The 23,343-nt window shown below is 40.0% G+C and overlaps 1 protein-coding gene across 15 annotated transcripts in view; it reads right to left on the minus strand.

Annotated features, from left to right (window-relative positions):
* The window catches only part of ARVCF (ARVCF delta catenin family member), a 268,860-nt gene that overhangs the window by 90,754 nt on the left and 154,763 nt on the right, over nucleotides 1-23,343 (minus strand). For 2 of the 15 annotated variants that reach the window (XM_062010379.1, XM_062010378.1), the window contains one exon: nucleotides 6,620-6,658. The exons of the other annotated variants lie outside the window; for them this stretch is intronic. In XM_062010379.1, the coding sequence (XP_061866363.1) occupies nucleotides 6,620-6,658 (39 nt within the window). The remainder of the gene's footprint in view (nucleotides 1-6,619; nucleotides 6,659-23,343) is intronic. 15 annotated transcript variants of the gene reach the window in all.

Consider the following 23,343-nt stretch of genomic DNA (forward strand, 5'->3'; position numbering starts at 1 on the left):
TAATTTCCTTCAAAATAAGCCAGGGTGCCCCTATTCAGTTTAATTAATTTACAGTCTTATTGTGACATTTTAGAACTTGGGACTTCAGTAAGGAAGCTGCTTTTATTTTCAGGCAAGCACTGACATTAACCATGACAGTAAGTCTCAGCCAGTCTTCTCAGTTGAAGTGCAACATGGACATCCTTCACATATGGTGGATCACCAGAGGTGGAAGCAGTCTCTAATTCCATTTCTACTGAAACTATAGAACAACTCAAGCTACACAGTCAAACAACACGAAAAAAGTTTCTGAAATGCTGAAGAAAAATCAGTCCTTCCAGTCTTCAGTATTTCATCATTATGGCCTATAACTTATGATACATACTGAATCCTTTATGGTAGGGTTTATATGTCACATGGTGTTTACTGTCCACAATCTCAAAAGGGAAACTAGCTCCTAGGACAAATACTTTAATCCCTTCAAGTTTTTCTTGAAGATACTATATTCTAACAGCAAACCCCTTTTCCTCACTCCACATTATACCTGTAAAGTTTCTCCTTATCTCCAAGGCATTGAATGTAAAAAATGCTTCAAGATTAGACCTTTTCACTCGTCTCACACACCTATATATACCCACACATCTCTTCCATCTTCATGTCTAGCTGCATTTGAAGTGACAGCATGAATTTGCATCCCTTCATTCCCCTCTAGATTCTTCAGATGGAAACACTACTTTGTGATAATAAACGTAAAGAGATGGAAAATGTAAAGAAATATTTTGCTCTTGAAGCTTTTGCAAAAAACTTCTTCATCGCAGAAGAAAAATTAAAATTCCCTTTGTATTCAGATTGCCTATGGGCAAAGAAAACCTTTAAAGCTGGGCACTTAAACGTGAGCAAATTGCAAACTAGAGCATATTGACTTTAAACAGGCACTGTACTAGTTTTTATCCTTTGGCTGTTTCTAAAATGAAGATTCGCCGAAATATGGTAGAGATTTGCATTCCTACAACAAAAACAAAATATTGTTAGCAAGAATAAAATCTTGCAAAGTTCAAGCTAGATATCCCAATACAGACAACTAACTAGACTGCACTTCTTGTGTTCTCCTTATTACACAACCTATTGAGAAAGCAGTGAGCAAAGAGGATAGCTTACCATCCAGCTTACTCCCAGAATTAGCTTAAGGAAGTCATTCTTTGACCTCCAAAAGTAATACTTCCCCTACATGACTATCTTGCAGTTGTCACGAGCTAACATTAGTATAGAAAAGAGGCAAAGGTTTTGTTATCTGTTTTTATTTCCCATCATTAAGGATTTCAGGTCATCATAAAATGCAGAAACTGGAACACATTACACCTTTCAACCATCTTCCTCTGTGCTCCATTTCTGAGGCAGTACTTGGAATGCTCTTTTGCTGAACACATCTCAGCATCTCAGATTCCAAACATTTGGCAGGCAAGCCTCATTATTTTAAGTAAAACACAAGTTCCCAGGTAGAGCTGCAATACGACACCTCTAGTGAATAACTCTACCAGAATTCTTCTGCCTGACAGACACAAATAATTCCAGTTCAGAACCACTCTCATTCATTTGCCTTGCTATGGGATTTTCAAAGCAAAAGCTATCAGACACTTCCTTTTTTTCCTAACACACTGGCCAAGACCTCTTAGTCCTTCCCCATTGTCAAGTGAGAGGATGCCCCCCAGCACAAGAGTGATCTATCATGCCACAGCAATCACCATCATCATCTTGAATGATCAAATATAAAGGAAGCTTCTTTCCAGTCCTCTTCAAGAGGGGACTGTCAAGATCCTTGATGGTTCCAGGTTGGCTCTGTCCTTCAGAGATTGTCTCTGAAACACTTGAGGCACAGCAGTCAAACTACAGAAATTGTGTCACAGGGAGCATCACAAGCCAGCAGCTCCCTGTGGAATGTGATGTCAAGGGCAATTCTTTGGATCTTCTTGGGCCTACTACCTCAGCACCCAAACCAGGAGGGCAGGACAGATGGTGGGTAGGTATAAACCAAGAAGCAGCATCATGAAGAGGGAGGCTCAAGGTTAACTGGGAAGTAAACCTACAGGTTCAGATCAGGTCTAGCAATAGCCAGATAGGTTCAGAGTGACAAGGCTGGTCTGAGGTCCATCTGGGAAGTCAGTCTGCAGGTTGTGGTCTGGGCCAACAGGGTCCATGGCCAGGCACAGGTATCGCTGTAGCTCAGCTGGAGACCAGAACTCCAACAAAGCCCACGCTTGGACTACCAGCTCAGGGCTGAGCTTAAACAGAGCTCCCAAGTCTTGTAGCCCCACATCAATCTGGTCAGAGCCACTGAAGGTCCATCAGTACCCTCCAGGGCTCTGAGGGATCCTCACAGCTCCTCTAAAGTGACAGAAGGAGTTCTCTCGCAACAAGCAAACACATTTTAAGGTGATATCCCCCATAAAATTGCTAAACAATACCATGAGGTCCAATTCAAATAATAATCTTTGGCTTCTTGCGAAAAGATTACAAAACATCACCAAATTACTAGGACAGATTCTAATCCAGTTACTGCATATAGTATTAGTAGTCACTGCTTATCTCTCTGCTTTTCTGAGTACCAAATGAATCCTATCCTGTTGATCTGTGCTGGCATCTCCAGTGTGCTTTAAAAAAGCCAAGCTATTTAAAAAGCAGAACAACAATCAATTTATCCCCAGCCTGTAAAAGTTAAGTGCAGATGAAACAGCTAAAGACCTTGTAAAATAAGCAAGAATCATAAAATAACAGCAACTCTTGCTTTGTTAAAAAAAACCCCAGAATTATTTACCATTTAGAGCACATATCTCCTAGGGCTTACTTTGCATTAGAATACTACAGCTTCTATAATCATCACCATTTCGATTCCTAGAGTTACTTCCATCAAAGTAGCTATTTTATATCTTTTTTAATAAAAGAATAACGTCCCCCAGGAGGATCAGACATCCTACATTAAGACAGTAAACAAAGTTCTTCATTCTTTGCCTATGAAACAATTTAGAGCAGCCTGAAAATAATGTAAAATTGCAGGAGATTATTGCATCCACTAAAATGGTCCCTCTTAAAAAACACTGAAAACATGTACATCAAATCATCATTCTCCCAGAGATACTCTGTTCAGTAGATTGCAATGCAGGCTATTCAGGCCACTGCTTACTCCAGGCTACTGTCAGATATCAAATTTGAAGGTTTTAGCAAAAGTACAAAGGCTGGATTCTACACCAGTAGACATACTTGTCCTCAGTCAACTCCCCAACATAAAGCTCAAGTATATCAGCTCCTGTGAAATACATTACAAATCTAGGCGTTATTAATGGCACTGCACAACAATGTTAATTGAATTAAATGTGGATTCTCTTTTCTTCTATTACTCTTCTTTTAAATTACTTATTAAGGCTTCAATTTCTGCAAAGCATGAGATGATTTAGAAGTACAAAACAGGCAAACACAGGTTCTGTCAGAGTCAAGTCTCAAGCTGCCCCACTGGTCTCCTTCCAACTTAGGTCTGCACATCCAGCTCAGTCATGTCCTCAAGCTGTTATTTGCTGAAAGCATGTGGAGGAAAAAGGCAGGCAAAAAAGGCAAGAACACATCAATTGAAAAAGTCTATCTAGAGACACACATTGGATTGGTATCCCAATAGGACATCAAAAAGGAAAAAAACAACTGGTGCAGTTTGTTGAACTTGGTGTATTTGTAGTAGATCCTTCTTCAGTAAAAGATCAAACTCCCCAGCAGCTGAAGAGTCAAACCTGATTATTACTGCATCCTCCTGCCTTGTCAAGAGTCCCCTTTTCTTCCACTACAGCACAAAGATCCCTGCTGCGCTCTCTGCCCTGGCAAACTCTTTAGCTCATGCTTCAGGAACAGAGAAAACATGTAAGACCTCATATATAGCCATGCATAGACTACTGCAAAGGCAGTGCACCTTCTGGAAGAACATGGAGGCCTTGTGTTCGAAGATTGCCACATGATGTGTTTTTTGAGATCAAGGAGCACAGCAAGGTCCAGGTCTTTAGCACCAGGCCTGGGAGTTCAGTCACATCCACTCAAATTCTTCACAATCAGGGCAACACTGCTGCACAGCTGGGATCAAATGATGACACACTCAGACAAAATGACTCCAGAACAACAGAAAGCACATGGAGCAGCCAGTACCAAAATCTTGGCAGTATGTAACACTGGAAGAAGAGTTTGCAAGGCAGACAGTGATTTTAAGATAAGGATGCATAAATATCTACTTGACTGTAGATAAATTAATCTCCATTTAGTAAGCTAACTTCCCTGGTTAAACATCATGTGAAACAAAATATGAAGGTTTTCAATATATAGATATATATGTACATAAACAATGGATTCAGCTCACTTGAATGTGAACCCAAACACATCGGCCTATGAGAAGCTTCAAGCTCTCAGAGCTCCCACACCACCTCTACCCAAAGGCTAGTCAGTTTAGAACATAAGGGAAATGTCCATAAATGAACATAGGCTGTCCTGGCACAAGGTGCCAGAATGAACTCAGTCACACACTACAATGTACTAACTGTTTCCTGAACACTTACACACTTGCTTTGTCCTTTAGAAAAATACACAACAAGCAACTAACAAATAATGCCAAGGGCTTTTAAAGCACCAAGGTTCAAAAGGAACATTTTAGCAACTGAAAAAGCAGCCCTCAACTACACAAGTTTTGAAAAGCCACAAAGAGCAGCTTTATTTTTTTTTGCAAGCAGGCATGGTAATTCACCATCTGAAGGCATCACACCTTTCAGGGAAAGCAAGAGGTGGAGGTGAAGGAGAAGGAATCAAAACCCAGACAAGGTCTGTAGTAGTAATAGTCATCCTTCAAGAACTGCAAGACATACTGGGGTTCTGTTCAGCCACGCGGTAACTGCCCATCATAGAGAAATCCACAGTGCTTGCCCAACGGTCAACAAAGAGGGCTTTTATGCTATTTTAAACAATCTGAAGTGTCTCAGTTAATGGAAGACCGGGCAATTGGCCCTCAACTATTTCTAATTGACTGGAATGATGGATGAAGCTAAAGGGAAAGCTGACCCACTGAACTTTTCCATACAAAGCTAGAAAACTGAAGGAGACTGTAAACAATTTATAAGAATGAGAAGGGGGAGAGACAGAATCCCAGAGTCTTTGCTCCTCTCAACCTGCTGTTGTTTGAGGCGAAGGAAATGAAAGAACTTCAACTCAGAGAAACTAACAACAAAAAAAATACAGGGGAAGGCCTAAACAAACAGGGTATTTTTCCCATGCTCTCCTCCCCTTTCTCCACTAGCTACTTAGCTCTGCCATGCAAGCTGGTCCTTTGAATCAGAAAGGGCAATTTGTCACTTTGACAAACAAGACATCTCTCAGGGCTCTGTATTGCCTTGCCCTGCTTTTCAGATTGACTGGGTGCTAACCAAAGATGTCAAGATACTGCATCTCAGTCAGCTTCAACAGATGTGATAATATATACTTAAAACTCGGTGTTAATCAGTCCCACTACACTAAAGTCCCACTACTAAAGGAAGCGTTCAGCAAGTCACACGCGCCCATTGACTTTTAGAACAAAACAATCACTCGTGCTTTTTGTACTGCAGAAGCCAGTACTGCTGCAATGTGACAGAACAGTCTGCCAACCTCAACAGCTCCAATGAGGGAGGGATAAGGACAGACATGTTCCAGTTAGGAATTCACAGCATCTGTCTTCAAGGAGCTTAGCAAGGTATCTATATCCATAGTAACTCAATTCTTTCTCTTCACTGAAAAAGAAGAACAAGAGCTTCTGAGAACAGTTCAGATCTTGCACAGGCTAAATCACCCTGTTGAACCGATGCAGCTCTTGACACTGATTCTGCAGGAAAAGGATATCAAGCACTTCAACAAAGCATTAAAACTGGCGATGAATCTAGGTCTCAGAGTCCCAGCGTAAGAAGTCTGTGGTAGAACCCAGAACAGGGCAAGGGTACCACAACTCATTATTGAATTACTTGGTCACAAGCCATTTCTCTCCCCCAGTGGTTCAGCAAGATCAAGTAGTGAAAGAGAAGCATAAGCTATTGTTTTTAACAGGAAAATGATAAAAGCAAAAAAAAAGAACACCTTGCACATACAATGTTAGGGCTAGCCCTGTTCCCCTTAGCTATCAACAGCACGGCTAGTGTTTATCTGGAAAGTTTGCCCACTAGGAAACCACACTAAATGAGCAGGAAGTGACTATTCCCCACCAGGATTTGTACAGAGCTCACTGTGATTTGCCCAACAAGCTCCCAAAACACAAATGCAATGCAACTCTGCATGCCTAATCTTTGACCAAGTCCAGAACAGATCTGACTTGCTTCCTGTCTGGAGTCTTTCAGATGACCTAGCCAAGGCTAAATTAGGGAGATTTTTAGTGGGATGAAGTTACAGCATGGATTACAATTTTCCAGCAAGCTTTTTCCTTCATCTCCACCTGCTGTCTCTACAATGCTGGCATTAACAGTGGTGTGGGATGACTCATTTGTACGTTCCTTCCTGCAAGACAGGCATTCAACTTCAATTTCTTCTTGGGCCCACAGAGTTTGGGTCATAAAGAAAGTGATGCTTGTATTACTACATATCAAGTCCACAAACTTACATGCATATAGGAGTCAGAAGTACAAGCTAGGTCCTTCATCTAAAACAAAAAAAACATTTGTCAGTTTGGCAGAGTACAGCAGCGAAGTTTCTTTACGCAGCCCCTGTGTCCAAGACTCAACCCCAGCTACTTAAATCACTACTGTATTAAACCAAAGTCAGTCTAGAACTGACAGGCTGAGTCTGGCAAACACATGCACACCTACTTGCACTGCTACAAAACTACCTTAGAGAATTGCTTTTTAACTTCAAGGCAGATGTAAACCATCTTTGCATTCTTTGAATTATGACCAAGACTGGAACGTTATCTGAGTGCCCCAGCAGCCATATCAGATCAGTGGTAAATATAACTAACCTCCTCACCCACCCACAATTTTGCCTGTAGATCTGAACTAAGCAATAAAGTGGTTTTTGTGGCAAGGTACACTGCCACACTACAAAAAGCACAAAAAGCTTTTGTAATCTTGAGGGAGACAGAATAAACAGATCACTGATAAATTTTTAAGCCAGCATTTCAAGAAAGACATTTGTTAAATTATTTCTCAATCTAGGGAATACAAACTGACTGACAATAAACCTATCCACCTGTCTCATAAGGACCACACTCACCAATGTCTCCCACTATTAGGCAGCAAAGCAGGTTTGCTTGGCACCAAGACAGGACAACTACTACAGTCCAAACTGCTCCCCAAGAGATTACTCACGTTAAACCACATTCTTCTTTCTCTCTGCATCTCACCTTCCCTCCCAGCCCACACCAAAAGCCCCTGTTTAAACAGAACCTAGCAGGAAAAATGTGAACAGCCTCTAACAGATGCCTGGCTCTCACTGTATGTCATCCCAGAGAGTAAAACTGTGACAGTGGGAAGGAAACTGCACGGGAGGTCTCTGGATGACAGCAAGTCCATTTAAACACCAAAAGACACAAACAAGCCAATAAAGCCAGAAGTTGCTCCATCTGCTGTAAATCCTCCAAATGCAAGAGATTGCAGCAAAAAGACAATTTTCCCAAGTGTGATGCAGTTACTTTATCATTTCAACTACCCAGGAGATTTTACTAATGTGGGGTTTTTTCCAGTAGTCTATTTACTTCACACACTCTCTGTTGATTTTGAAAGACTGATCTTACAACCCTTACTTGTACAGAAAGTCCTCACACAGGCTGGAAAGACAGCAGGGAGAATTGCTAAGCCAATGTTAAACTAGTAATGAACAGAAGAAAGAGAAGGGGAAAAAGATAAAAGGTAGAACTTTGTTATTAAGGAAAACTGATTAAGAATACTTCATCATCTCTATTTGGCTATTTACATGGTCACTATTGGGACAATCTGTTCAGCTCTTGCATCCACACAGTGGTGGAAGGACGTGCATTTGCTGCACTGGGTTCAGTGTCTGGCCTAACAAATAGTTGTAAGAGGAGTATCAGAAAGGAGCCTCCTCCAGACATAAGGTCTGCTATTCACTTCAGAGAAAGCCAAGGGGCAACCTGATTACAGCTCAAGCGCCTAAAGGTATAATGGAAAGTTGATAGAGAACCCTTCAGTCTCACAGCTAAAGGTTTAACTAGTCTCAATGTCAGATAGCTGAGGGATAACGCAAGTATTTTGTGTTAAACAGAGAATCTAAGCTGCACAAATAAGAAAAAACCTTACATGTTATAATTTTATTCTCCACTTCATATGGTGGGCCTGCTTATTTTTAAGAAACATGCTTCCATTTAATCACAAACCTGATAACAGAGAAGTGCTTATAAGCATGACTGCTACACTGCTTTTTTCACCTAAACCCCAATTATTTAAAGCTTGGGAAGGAAGTCCCCAGCCCACCTCCAGCAAATTATACTTAAATGCAGTAGTTATTTTTTGTCAGCCAGGGAAGAGAGCAACAAAGGTTCCCCATTCAGCAATAGTTTTGGCTAAAGGAAGTTCCCCCACTCATCAGACCAGCAATTTATAATGAATTCTCTTCTCAGTTGTGCCAGCAGTACTTCAAAGTTCCAAACTAGAGCATCGTGTCACCTCAACTGACAGCCCAGCATCACCAAGGGAAGATTGTCTGGCCCATCACCCAACCTTTGCTGTCTACACCACAGCTCCCAAAACTTGTTATGCCAGTGTAACTGAGAGGGCTGTATAATAACAGGAACCAGTGACTCAAGGAAAAAGGAAAAGAGAAGAGATGAGGACCATTATCCAGACATTGTCACTTTGAAAATTCATGGGAAACCACTGGGTTCATTCAGTGGATAATAAGAATGCTTAATATCAATAGGCAGTTTTGCAAGGACTGCTATTACTGCATGATGAGTCATTTACACTAAGGTGGCAGTCACTTGCCCAGAGGTAGATATCTTCACTGGAAAAGTAAAATAGCTATCAATTTCTTAGTTAAATATGCTTGGCTTTTTTTCACTTTACATCAGCTCTGACTAAGCATTCCACATGCTTGCTGGAAATAGCATCTTTATGTGATTGCTCCTATTGGCACTGTGCATACAGTCAGCACTTCTGGATTAAAGCCTTTCAATTGTAAAATCCAATCACACTTGCCAACCACCCAATTATTTACATAGTATCCTTACTATTATTTCTGTTGTGCATTTGTTTGACACCTCACAATGGAATTCAAATAAGATAGAGATTAAGACAAGACGCAGCCCTAAAGTCAGTGATCTAAGTCACTTCCAAACAGGTTCTCAGAGGGCTTTTCAGTGAGCCATTTCTCAATTAAAAAACAGAGACAACAAAAAGAGATCATACAGGGTGAAATTAAGGACTTGCCATTAGCAAGCAGTCAGAAAACCAGATTCATGTTCTGAATGCTGTAATTCCCTACAGCTGGCAAGACAAGCTGCAAGACTGTGGTTTCAACCCAGAGATAGGACAGCTGTGTTTCACTCCCACTCCTTGTTGTGGTGTTATGCCAGAAAAGGGAATCTCTAATTTTTCCAAAGGAATCCTGCCAAGTTGAGGCTGCAAATAGGATATGGTGTGTTAGTAAAAATCTAGCCAGCTTGCTCACACCCCGGCCAGAATTCTTCAGTGCCTAATTCCCTATGTACATGCTGGCAGCAGCAATTACCTTGCTTTCATACAAGCCAGCCTCCTGGTGTTAGTCTCCCTTTGTTATTTGTGATTGTACAGGATATCCCATTCTCATCTTTTCTAGCATTCAGGTACTGCTTTCATTAAGACCCACTTCCACTAAAATTTTTGGCAGAAATAATGGGAGTTTCACTGTAAAAATTAGTTTAAGTGCATGAGATGAACAAAGATCACTGTAAAGCATTAACAGTCCTTGTATCACCTGTACACAACTGCCTTTCTCAGAGCTCAAATGAAGTTGGTTTTTCCTTCCAACTCTTCGTAACGAATTGAAGAACAAACAAGCAGTCATCCCACCCACCTTTTTTTAAAACATTTGGACAGACTCTATCACTAAAATTTAGCGGCAGAGAACCCACTGCTAGTAATGAACACTCCCATAAACACTGTTCCCACCTTTAGAACTCACCCTGAACACTGGAAACGTCCTCAGAACTACACACTAGCAGGGTTCATTCTCCTTTAGCTTTCAGCTTTTGGGTTTACTCTGTTTCTGAGTGGAGAAACAATGCCCTTTAATCCCTCCCCAGAGTCCCTAGCAGCATGAAAATATATCCAAAAAGGTGGTGCTGAACCCATGAGTCAGGTTTGCTCATGTGGACTAACTCACCATTCCTAATGATATTCTTAAAGACAGCCTCAAGAGCAGTGATAGATATCCATAATACTCCACAGCTCAACTTGTTGAATCAAGTATTACAATAGCTATCAATGAAACATAAGCAGGGAAGAGAATAAGTTTGGCAGCAAGGAGATGCAGAAGGAATACTGGGAGACAGAAGCACACCAGGAAGAGATAGGCAGAGGAGAAGGACGTAACAAACGTGTGAGTCTGCTCAGGGAGGGGAAAAACAAAACAAGAAAGCATGGTAGGGAAAAGGGAAAACAGAAACAGGCAAAAAATAAGAAAAGAAAGAATTCATAAATGGTAAGGGTGTCATGTGAAAACCAAATCAGTGGCTTTCACGTGAAAAACAAGTGGTAGGAAAAGAAGAGGAGGGGGAAAATATGAGAGAAATATTTCAGTCTTCAATTTCATCATGTTAACACTGTTTTAGTTCACAGTATGACTCTTTTGATGAATAGCAGCTCCTCTCCATAACTGGCAGTATATTAAGATTCTTTTTTAAGGCTTTCCAAACACAACAATGCCATTCTTTGGCTTTTTATGTGGTTTGCCTAGAACACGTTTTTGTTGCTGTACTCTCATTAGATGTGTATCTTGTACCAGTGAGGAGGAGGAGATAAAATACAAGGAGGAGATTATAAAATACAGGAAACCAGAAAAGCAGCCCAGCATTTGATTTTACACAAGCAAACACTCACAAGCCACAATACGATGCCTTGCTTGTGACTTACTGATACTTCTGTGTACATGGAAAAGGAAATGATTGTGCCCAAGCTGTTCCATACTAGCATTCCTTTAGGAAAGGACAGGGTCTGTTTGAGACCCTCATGGATAGTACAACTCGAGATGTATCACAGCTTCTCCCACTCCAAAAGCTCATGTGCCAGCCACACCATTTTCAGCCTCCCAGCAGGCTGCCTCCCTGCACCTGATACACAAGCTCAGGATCAGGGAGGAGTACTGCCCTGAGCCACAAATACCAGGCAAGTACAAGAATAACACAAGGACAGAGCCAAATTAATAAATCCTGCTTACAAGAGATGACAGCAAGTCAGGAGGAGCAAATGTAACAATCCAGCTATTTGGGTGAAAGACAAAAGATAATCTCTCCCGAACACCAACAAACACTTAATACACCATCCAGAAAACTAGTCTGATTCTACCCTCATATCAATTATCCATGTCAACAGTGGCCAAACACATTAGTATTTACAGCTTCCCATCATTAATCCGTTCATACATTAAGTTAAATCTACTTCTGAATAAGGAATCATCAGCAACTTTGCTCACAGAATAAAAACCTCAAACAAAACAGAGAAATACTTTTGCCAAGAAGTTTAAACTGAGTACGGCTCCATTTAAAAAAATTAAAGGAAACCTAAGGATAACTGTATCATTCACTTAAAAGCCACTCAATACATTTTAACAGGCTCTTAGTACACATCTCAAATGTGTTCAGAAACTCAGAAAATACACTGGATAACATGCTCTGGATACCCTTAGCAGTAGACATTACAGATATTCTTAATCCTACCTTTGTAAACCTTGTAGGCATAACTCACTGTGCTTTTGGATCCATAATATTTTGCAAAGTATTGCAGTTTGTTGGCTTATAAACATGCCTCGCCAGCTCAGTGGGTAGAAAGATTTCTGCTGACTTCATGTATCATTTCAGATGCATTCATGAGGGATTAACAGCTTTCCCTACTAAGGATACACGCTGCAAGTAATAAGTAGAAGAGGGTATGCATGAAAAAGGATGGTAGAATTTTGATAGGTGATATTTGACTATACCCATAAAAATACTACATATAAATTGTAATAATGAGGAACAGAGTTTGTCATTAAAAAGTGAAAAGCACAGAAAACAACCTAAGTGACATGTTCTGAAACAACCAGCAATTTCTTATTTATTATTCATTATTCATAGGTGTGTTCAGAGAGGTTTTTCCTTGAGAAATGGAAACAAGGCATGCAGCAGCTGTTCCATCACACTGATTTATCCATGACCACAGATACTCAAACACTGAGAATAAAGCATCTTCTATTAACTAATTCCCGTAAAAAAATTTTGACAGGCTGCTAAAGTAAGTCCTTTTTTAACCCAGATACCTGCTGGTTTTTGGTTAGATCTAAATTCAGAGCTCTCTACTTTCTCTGACCCATCATGAGGAGCCACAACTGTATCAAAGTGGTACAACTTCACAAGGTACACTGAGGAAGGCACAATTCAAGGCTACTACTGAGAAATATATCTTTTCATGCAGCATTTCTGTCTAGTCCCACTGCCTCCTTTTATTCTGTCAGTTGTGCACAATACAGGAAGAAAGATCTGCAATTAATTTTATCTGAAAGAACAAAGTTGTCCCATACTAACAATGTTTTGAAAATCCCCAAAGAAAAGCTGATAGCAAAAGCCATATAAATACATACAGTGAACAAGCACTGATGAGGCACTTGACTATTCCACTCATTAAGTTCAAATATTATATTTACATGTCATTTTGGCTACTTTTTTTCTCTGATGCAATTGATAAAATTGCTTCACTCTCATAAAAACATTTTGTACTCAATTTCTCCAACAGGAAACAAAATCATCAGGTCACCCTCTGTATTCTTTGCAAACTTTCATCAAAAAAATTGTCCTCTTATCCACGTAGCTGCACACATATCACAAGAAATAAGACCATTTTTTAATGGAGAGTATTCCATGCAATGAGAAGAACCTGAGAAATCATAAAGAGACTAATTTCAGCATTTCTGTCTGTCCTGTACCACTAGGGTCAGACTTAAACACTGTTAAGTCTGAAGCACTGCCATACGTATTTTGCAATGAAGGTGTTTTCCATCAGAAGGTATTTGTATTCCAATAATAGGTTTCTGTCTTCATACTCAGCAGGAAGTAAGCAAATATCAATACAAATCCACATAATTAGTTTAATGGAATTTTACACAGTTTTTAAAAAAACCTTCAGAACAAATCACCGAGTGAATTGCTTCAAGAACATTACCTTTACACCTGCAGCAACACCACAGCAGAAGAAATCATCAGTGAAATCCATTGCTTATAGCATTAAGAAGCATTCTGCAGCTTCAGCAAGTTCAACAGCCACTAGCAAGCAGTTTTTGTAAACCATTTCTATCTTGTTCCTACTAAAAAAGATTCACAAGAGAACTAATTCATTGTCAGGACCACACACAGAGATTTTAAGATCTTCACCGTTCATCACCATACTACAACACAAGCATTGATCACTGCACTTGGAGATACATGATCTTGATGACAGACCAATGGACTTTTAACTAAAAGATAAACTGAAAGAAAACAGAGGCTTGTAATTAAGCTGAGCTGCCTTGCAGTGTCTATTAACTATCCAGTCTACAATGCTCAAGTCAGTGAAGTACCACAGACAGATGCAAAACAAAGCTGCTTCACATTAAGAGGAAAACACTGACAATACACTACCCATTAATGAAACAGCTCTTTTTTGCAAATGTATCCATATGCTTCAGTACATAGAACAGCTATATTCAGAGCTGGTAATTCCACTTGTACACCACTGATGAAGTGTGCTTCTGAAAACAAAAAGACCATGGACTGGCGGCAGCTCACCACTCAGCTACGCAGTCCACAGGGCAGTGGTGAAAACCAGCATGTGTCGACATAACTTATATGTGAGAATGCTGGTGGCTGAGAGACAGCTTAAGCATTAACTGCAGTCTGCCCTTCTCAAAGCCTGGCAGCAGTAAGTCTAGGAGGCAGTCCCCAGTCTATCAAGAGAAATAACAAGTGACAATTCAGGAAAGCATGTTCACTATCTATTCACGCATGCATTCAATCTTAGGTCAAACAGCGGATGTGCTAAAAGGTTTCCCCCAGAGGCAAAGTGTTTATTAATTAATATCTACTGAATTAATTGGTTACCCATATGCTCTGCTGGGCTTCTAAGACTGCAGTCCTACCAATATTACTGAAATATGTCAAGTGTGGTGACTACCCAGGACACTTCAGTCAATCCAAAACATTAATTTACATTTTTATTTTCACCAAACTCAAAGTGTGTCCATTTGTGTGGAAGTGACAGAAAATGCATTCAAAACTTCCAACTCAAAATCACTTAAAAAATCCAACACATGTTCTTATATTAGACACAACCGTGGCATATGCCAGAACAATACAAGACACTGATTTGAGGTCATCAGCTCCTCTACTGGCCCATTACTTGCAGCAACCCTGGTGTTCCTTTCACACTTACCATTACACTCCTCAGACCAATATTTTCCCGGCAGCTGGTGTTATTATTACCAAACTTATCTTTACATTCACCATATCCTCTTTTTCTACTCCCTCTCATCAGTGCAGGAGAACTATTTTTGGGTTCTGACTATATCTGGCACAACTCTGTACAGTGACATCATTTTGCAATGTTATCAATTTGTTTGAGAGACTTAATTTATCACACACCAGTGTCAGTTGGCAAGGTCCTCAGCTCCAATCATTCCTGGTATAGAAGCCATCCTTCACCAGCCTATGTAAGCTCAGGCTGTAGTAGCTGAGGAGGAAGAGCAGTCCTACACCTACCCTCTTGTGAACAGGTACTAGCACGGGTAGTGCCTTCTGATCCATGAGGGCAAATTATTCACCAGAACGTTCCTCCTTGGTAGCAATGCCAATCTATAACAAACCCTCTGGATGCACCTACACAATGCACAGGCCAGTAAACCCCTTTGACAGATAAGGGAGGATGAGCATGCACTACAGGAGGCTCTCCAGCAGATACAAAGGCCTTAGATGTTTATTTAGCCCAGGTCTCCAATTTCAGCATTCCCTCACGTACACAATACCCACTTATTCCGATTCAGAATTTGAGCATGACTATAATTACCACATCCAGTGATGAACTCAGACTGCAGCAACAACACCTGTTATGCAGGTGAACCAAGCTGCCTCAGCTTTCTCAGAAATATTACAAAGTCAACATCTATAATAGAAAAGCACTACCACTGCTAAATTAAAATACTGTGTTCCAAAGCTTCGCTACCATACTTCCAGTACAACACCACACTGTATAATGTGAGCTGAACAGGCCCAGGGACCAATCATTTGACCATTGTTTAGACAGAAATTGCTCTCAATATCAGCAAGGTCTCAGGTGCAGCCATAATATCATAGTTAAGACCTCAAGAAAATAAAGCTGAGAACATCCTAGATGTAGAACTTCAAGACAATTTCACTGCAGGAAATGGCTACAGCACACTATGAAGGAAACATCAATGTATGTGAGTGTGATGGTAACGTGTTCAAAACCAGCTTCCTACAGAGGAAGATACCAGCAGGCTATGCTGGTAAGAAACAGGAGTGGCTGTAGAGAGGATTAAAAGTCAGATCCTTAGGTCAGAGGCTTTGCTAATAATAATTTCTTTACAAATACATAACAACTAGATAAAAAAATTAATGCTGTCTTCAGAGAATAACATTTGTGGAGCAGGCTGCAAGTGAGAGTCAGCAGGATCTATGTTACCTGCCTGGCAAACATTTTCATTTTATACTGAGCATGACAAGCAAGACTTTCCAAGTGATCCATATAAAAATTAGCACATATTGTAGTGATGAGGAATGAAAAAGGTGGGAACACTCCTTCTGCCTTGCACGTTTCTGAAAGGTTTGCAACATGCCACATGGAACTAGGTACAGCACTTCATCTTTCTCAGAGATGGCAAATCTCTCTTAAAGCTATGAGTCACTCCTTTTTAATTCAGATTATTTGCCCCATCCAATGATTGAATTCTTTGACATTTCATTTATAAAGAGGTATTTCTCCTCCAAATGCTAGTAAAGAGCATACAAAAGAAGTGACGCGTGTTCAGTTTCCAGCCTGTCTGATACAACATAAGCTTAACATAAAGGATTTGAAAAAGCAGTAACCACAGTACCCACAACACCACGTCAACATAACCTCAGTAACCCCCCTTGCACACAGACTGAGCTGTTCCTAGAGGCATCTATTTGCTCTTCAAGGATTCAGGCTTGAGGGGATCTTTTCCATGCACTTCATTTTGTTTTGGTTCACTGCTCTGCATGCAGATATGGAAGATTTCATAACACATTTGCTGTCCACCTGGAAAACATTAATAGTATAGACAGCTCTTTGGCTTTCCTTTGTCTCTTCATTGCTTGCTTTGAAAAAAAAAAAAAAAGAACAGAAACATCACTTAAAATCCAGCTAGAGGTATTATAAAATGGCAGTATTTTTCAATCTCAGCACAACAGCTGGGGAGTCAAAGGTTTTAATCAAAAATCATAGATTAGGAGAAATGATTTCATGTACACGAAGTGAACACCAGATCAAATCTTGTCTTCTGTCATAAGAGGTAATCATTAAACAGTGAACTAATTTGCAAACATTATTTTAACTGGAGTTTATATCAGACTAGGTGAAAAGAAGTGAAGATGTGATTCTAGGAGCAAAGACACCAAGGAGGGAGGGAAGACTTAAAGCATGAGCTCCATGCTAGATGAGGCTCCACACTCAGTTGGTAGTGAGATTCCATCCACCATGACACCCCATCCAGTCCTTTGACAAATGTCTTATTCACTCTTCCATGTCTGCTGCGTGGCTGTGGAGAATGGCTAATCACAGCCCAAAAGGCAACTGACAACAGAAACCACATACACCTCATGAAGCACCAGTTCAGACCCTTACTGACAGCTCTTGCTCTAAAGGTATTTCAGAGGACCTAACTCAAGTAGGCCACAAGAAGATAATGCTGCTTAACTGCCAGGACATGAAAGCATCTGACAAAGGGAGGGGGAAAATACCAGGTAGGGATTGAAGAAAAGGCAAAAAAAAACCCAAAACCAATCCCACATACAGCTACATTTTAATTTTCCTATAAATCCATGGTTTGGTGCAATCAGTAGAACCAAGTCGTTTAATTTAGATTTACCTCACCTATCAGCATCTCTGCTCTTGAAAATGTTTAGGTTTTTCAAGACAGAATTCAAAGGAACTTCCTGCAAAGACACTCTCAAACAAAAAGCACTAGTAACTTCTTGCAAGATATAAATACACCAAAAACTTTCAGACTCCCAACTTCAGCTTTTACAGTACAGGTTGTCAAATGAGTTCTTGATGTCTTTTGTAGTTGTTCATTACCCAGAGGCTGACTGAAGGAAAGATACAGCTATAGCTTCTGAGAGTAACTCCTGGTGCAAATACTGTCTTGAAGGAAAAACAAAAGGCTATTTTGAAGCAAAATTAAACTACTGGTAAAACTGAGAAATTACTGTGAAGTTACTTCTAGTAACAGCAAGGACAATTGTAATGCGTAAAACTTACACTGGAATACACTACGCAGACCAGAACATCTATCCTCATATCTGTCTTTGACCAAATTCACAGGATTCTTTTTTAGTATAAAGACTTCCAATAGGAATTCAGGAGAACACACCAGAAAATTTTTGACAATGATATACAGAACACACAAAACATCAAAGAAACAAATAATCAAGTAGCATCTTTATTGGAGGATGCTTAAATGCTTTGTTTCCTGCCTGAATTTTGCCTGCTGATGGAGCAATCCACAATGACAAACAACAAAAGTGTTCCCACCCAGCTTACCATTCCAGATTTCCCACTTGTTCTGGGAATTGTGGAAATTAACAGCCTTAGCAAAAAAATACCTGAATGAATAGGGAATGAGAAGGACCAAATGGCTGGACTGTTTCAATAAGTAAAGGCCTGATGAACATGCACACACACACCATGCAAAAGATAACAGGGAATAAAATTGCCTTGATTGATACGATTTAATGTTGTTTAAAAACAATTCACAGCTAGGGATTTAGAATAACATCCTCCCAAAACAGGCTTTGCATGACAGCTGCATTTTACATCTCTGGTAACAGTTTTTAAAAGAAAGCCAAACAACACAGAGTACACAGAGCAACACATATGCCTGATACCCGTCTGAGCTGCCACAGCCAACTTCCTCAGTCTTCTTCCCTTTATTCTTTAAAGAAAGAAAAGAAGAGAGGAAAAGATCGCATCTGTGACATACCTTAGAACTATCAGAAACTCAGTCAGCTTTTGCAGTAAGCTGAATCACTCCTCTGAATCCCCTCACGTTTTCTCACAAAATACATGAGTCTCTCACAGATAGGATGCTGTACTGCAACAGATAAAGAGAAAACCTGCAGAATTGAGGTCAGGGGTTTACAGCACTGTTAACTGCTATTCTTTTTCTTTGGGAGAGACACAGGGCTACACATGGTGCGTGTGTAAAAGAATGAAAGCTGAAGCAAACAGCTTGCAAGTCTTGTTAAATTATCTGTACCAAGTAAGAATCATAAAAGCCACACAACATACAAAGAGACTATTAGGTTAGGTTAAGCTGATACAGGCTGATCAGGAAATGACATCAGACTACTGACAGAATCCCAGAAAAGTCTCCAGTTTAGGATCCAGTCACCAGGTATGAAGTACTTGAAGTCCTACAGCTGACCAGGGGTTAGAAGAAGGATCCATGTTAGTTCTGGTGTAAGCAACTTGGCTGATTGATGACTCAGGCCTAGAAACTAGTTGAGGGAAAAGAAACAGCAGCTCAGAGAACAGCAAAAAGGTAGATGAACTTCTACATGTACCCCAACAGTACCCAGAAAGCTAATAGATATAATCTAATTAGCCAGTAAGTCATATCTTAAACATTTCACGAGATGATGAGCTCTACTATTGTATCAAAGAATCTGAGAAATTTTTGACATTTAAGAAAACCAAGAAAGTATTTTCAGAAGTTGCATGAGTCAGTTTCTGATGTTCCCCCTCTAAAGGAAGCAGACCATTGTGCTGTCTTTCCAGTGAAAGCCACACTACATTTTCTGTTTGTGGTGTCCATTCATTACAGAGAAAGGGGAGAAAAAAAAATAATAAAATCCTTTCTGCTAGGATGTAGCTAATGGTTGAAAGAACTACCTCATTCATCTACGTAAAGTCAGCTCTAAAATCTGCAATAACCATTCAAGTGTCTATTTTGTTAATTATTTTACTCCTAATGAATTAGATAAACAGTATCTAAATAATAAGCTCATTCAGTATAAGCTGAGATCAAAAACGTGAAGACACCCGTTCAGACTATGTAACCTTCTGCTCATAGAGGGTTTGTCCCCTACAGCCTCACCTAGCACCTTTATTAGCTTTTTAACCCCCTTGGGACTGTTCAATTACACCACAGCTCAATACAGTGCAGCTTTATGAAAGCTTCCTCTGTCTCTTTTAACATCAGTTCCTCTGTAGCCTTTGTGGGGACTGTGGGATTGTTACCTCCAATTTTGTTTCAGGAAAAAAATGTTGCTTCCCAGCATGAACACAGGCAACATTCCTCAAGGGAGAAAACACCTGAATCACTGTATTACTAATCCACTTCCCTTTTCCTCACCTGCTGCTTTTGAATTCATGATTTTGCATACAGCTGCAACAACTGGTCCTCTGAACATCAGGATTTCTATAAACATGTATCAGAGTTCACTTGGGAAAACAGTGCAACACGTACAGAGAGCATGAGGAACTACAACTGCACCTCCCACATGCCTTCCATTATGTCTCCAATCCACTCCCTTTCAAAAGGGCATGGCATTTGTGATTTTCTTAAGAAAGGGACAAAGTGCATTCCATTTTTCTATGCTTCATTTCAGTTTGGCATATTGCTCAGAAGATAACTACACCTTTTCTGGCAATTTTAACATATGATTAAGAGTGCCTCAAATTGGAGTACTTTCACCTTTCTTGGAGACAATAATTGAAGTCAGCACATGTACTAGCCTGAGAAGTTGTATTAACCATTCAAACACTTCTCTTCCACTTCTGAGAAGAGAGTTAACCTTCAGGTAGAGTGCAATGGCTGGAGCCTTGAAGAAGAATGAAATCTGGGAAGTGACTGCAAACTTTTTACATGGTGGACAAGCCCCTAGCAACTTCACCCCAAGTGGCCAAACACAACTGGAACAAATCAAAACAAAGCTTTGAGTTCCTACTAAGGGAGTGGTGTTTTCCTCAAGCAATTCCAAAAAACAGTTGGTGTGGGTGGGTGTGGGGAGTCAAAGCCTTCAGTACAAACTGTTTATTTAAATAACTCCTTTTAATTGCCCTTCCTCAAAGAGCAGTTTTTAGCCATGTACTCTGAGAAGGGGTGAATGCTCCATTGTGACTGCAATTACAGCACAGCTTCTAACGCCAATCTTGCCATTTGTGAAATAAAAGCTTCTTAAGCTAATAATGAATTAAAGCATTGAGAAAAAAAAAAAGCAGTCAAACTGATTTTCCATTTAGCAACAGTATAACAACTGCCAAATGGTTTCTTCTTGACTTTTTACTGAGCACCCAAAATGATGCAGATCATTACTTCCAGCAGGCACAAGAGATGTCAACCTAAAGATGCATAAAGGAGGCAAAACCAAATATTGTAACATGTCCACAAAAAAATGTAACTGTACAACATACACAAGTTATATATAAAACAATATGCTCTATGAAATTGCAGTAATTTGGATATGAGAGAGCAAAAGACTTAAACCCGGCCACATATTGTTAAGACATCCAAGGCAAACTTACACTGCACACCAAATGCCAATTAAAAAGAAATAAAATCAAACCATCTTGATCTGTACATTTTTACCTCTCTCCCAATTGCTGTCTAGGCACAATATTTAGAGTTGTGTTATTCAAAAATAAAAAGCAGCTCTTAGGCACACACACACACATAACGCCGTGAAGACCTTCGACCTTGCAGTGAAGGACTTACCATATGTCTAAGGCCAGCAGAACCTACTTGACTAGTATCCCAGCCTTAGTTTGGAGAGGAAAATTCATCTACAGCATAAGTCTATTAAATGAATGTGGCTTCATTTAAGTCAAGAGCCAAGTCTGGCTCATGCAGTCAATGCACAATTAAGTACCAGGCGAAAAAAACGTTGGAAGGAAGAGAAACTTCTCAATTGAATATTACAAACCATGATAAATAAACACAGTGACAACAGGCATTTGGAATTAGAACTTCATCACAGTTAAGCCATAGATTGTCATCTACTTCATAAAAATGAGGAAAAAAAATGCAATCACTTCTCATTTTGCCGGTGGGCAGCCACATGCTGAATTGTCCATGAGCTGCAGCAGTTAAGAGTCAAGCTCTTCCCTTCTGACCCACTCCCGTAACTCCAGGAACTATTCTTATCTTTTATAAAACTAATTTTTCATGAACTCATGGAATTTACTTTTAATCTATTTCTCAACACAATCCTTCAAAGATTTTTTTTTTACCTATCTCTAATAGTCTAACTCAGTCCAACACCACAGCAGCTCCCCTGAAATGAGAAGCCCAACCTAAGCAGAAAGAGCAGGACACTTTCATCAAGAAGTCTCATTTAGATATTCACCTATACCAGCATATCTTAGGCACAAATCTGCTACATCCATGTCATCACAACAGTACAAATGAAGGAACACATTGCTTCTGCTAGGATAAAGCCATCAAAAGAAGACAAAAAACAGAGAAAAAAAAGCCAAAAAACAACTGGAAACTTTTATGATTTTTTTTCTTGAATGTTATACTACTCTCCCCCACCTCTGAAATGGTTCAGGAACTCTCACAAACACATTCAAAAACATGTATTTAGAAAGACAGAAGCGCATAACAGTTTGTCCTAGAGGCACAAAACAGAACTGGGTCAGAAAATTGGGTAACATTTGACTTGCTCAGGCCAACACAATCAGGCAAAAAATGAAGTTTTGATTGGATTATGGCCACACTGGCTTGAAGTAGTTATCTCCTACACTGACTTCAGTACTAAATGCCTTGAGCTATTACACTATCATGTTCCACATTTTGAAGAGGATGTGTGCTTGGTTTCAAGCCTTCTTGTCTGCACATGCACAGCGTCCCTTCCTCATCCACCAGTAGCAAAGAGGAAAAACCTTTCATAACCTTTTCCTGGGCTAATAATTACTTGGTACTGTCAACAGAAGCAAGAGCAGAGCAGACAAATGTCACCTAGGAGCAGTCACTTAAACCTTCTCTCTTGCAACACCCGAGTGTGTCTATGCAGGTGTTGCCATTTGTGCTACACCATGCAGTAAATATGGAGCCCCCAGCATCCTGTTTCTTATGGTATTCAAAATGGATTGATTGAAATGACAAGTACCTTAATATGAGATGATTTCTCATATTGGTTAAGACTGCAACTGTTTCACCCATTCCAAAATTTACACAGCTTCTCTGCTGCTATAAAGAGTCCCAAGGATATAAATTTTCAGGTCTGTTCATACCCACCATTTCTCTGTAATGGGCTAGAAGAAGGACTAGAAAAGTCCTTTTGTTTTGGGGTTTTTTCTCTCTCATAGAAGGAAGCAATATTTATTTCCCCAAAACTCTTGAATCAAGACATCTGAATAAAGGGAAAAAAAGGTAGAAAGCAGTGGGAGGGGAGCTAAAGTGGATAAACAGAGAGGTGAAAGCACAAGGGTGGGAACCCGCTGGGACCCAGTGTAAGAACTATTAACACCACACAGTGAAAACCATATTTAGACAAACCCTGAGGATACACATCTGGATGGCATTGACAGAAGTGACCTTGCTACAAAGTAGGGACAGCACCAGCACTCCAATACTGCAGGAGATGTCCTAAGCAAACAAAAGCTTTGTTTTCATTTACATTGTATAACTTGAAACAATTCAACCACTTGCCAATAATATTTTACCACTCACAATCACCACCTTCTCTATGTCCTGAGAAGTTGAAAACTAGCATTAAAGGTTATTTATTTCACAGAACAGGAAACTGAGGCACCATCAACTGATTATCCCTCAGTGTTTCAATGTCTATAGTCACACTGAGTATGTGACACATCAGTCAGCGGCAATGGCAAGTTAAATCTCACATGCATCAGTGTCTGACACTCTTGTCTCTCCTATCATCTGAAGACTCCACCTCTTTAACTTCTC

Source organism: Colius striatus, chromosome 17, assembly GCF_028858725.1.
Source record: "Colius striatus isolate bColStr4 chromosome 17, bColStr4.1.hap1, whole genome shotgun sequence".
NCBI lineage: Eukaryota > Metazoa > Chordata > Aves > Coliiformes > Coliidae > Colius > Colius striatus.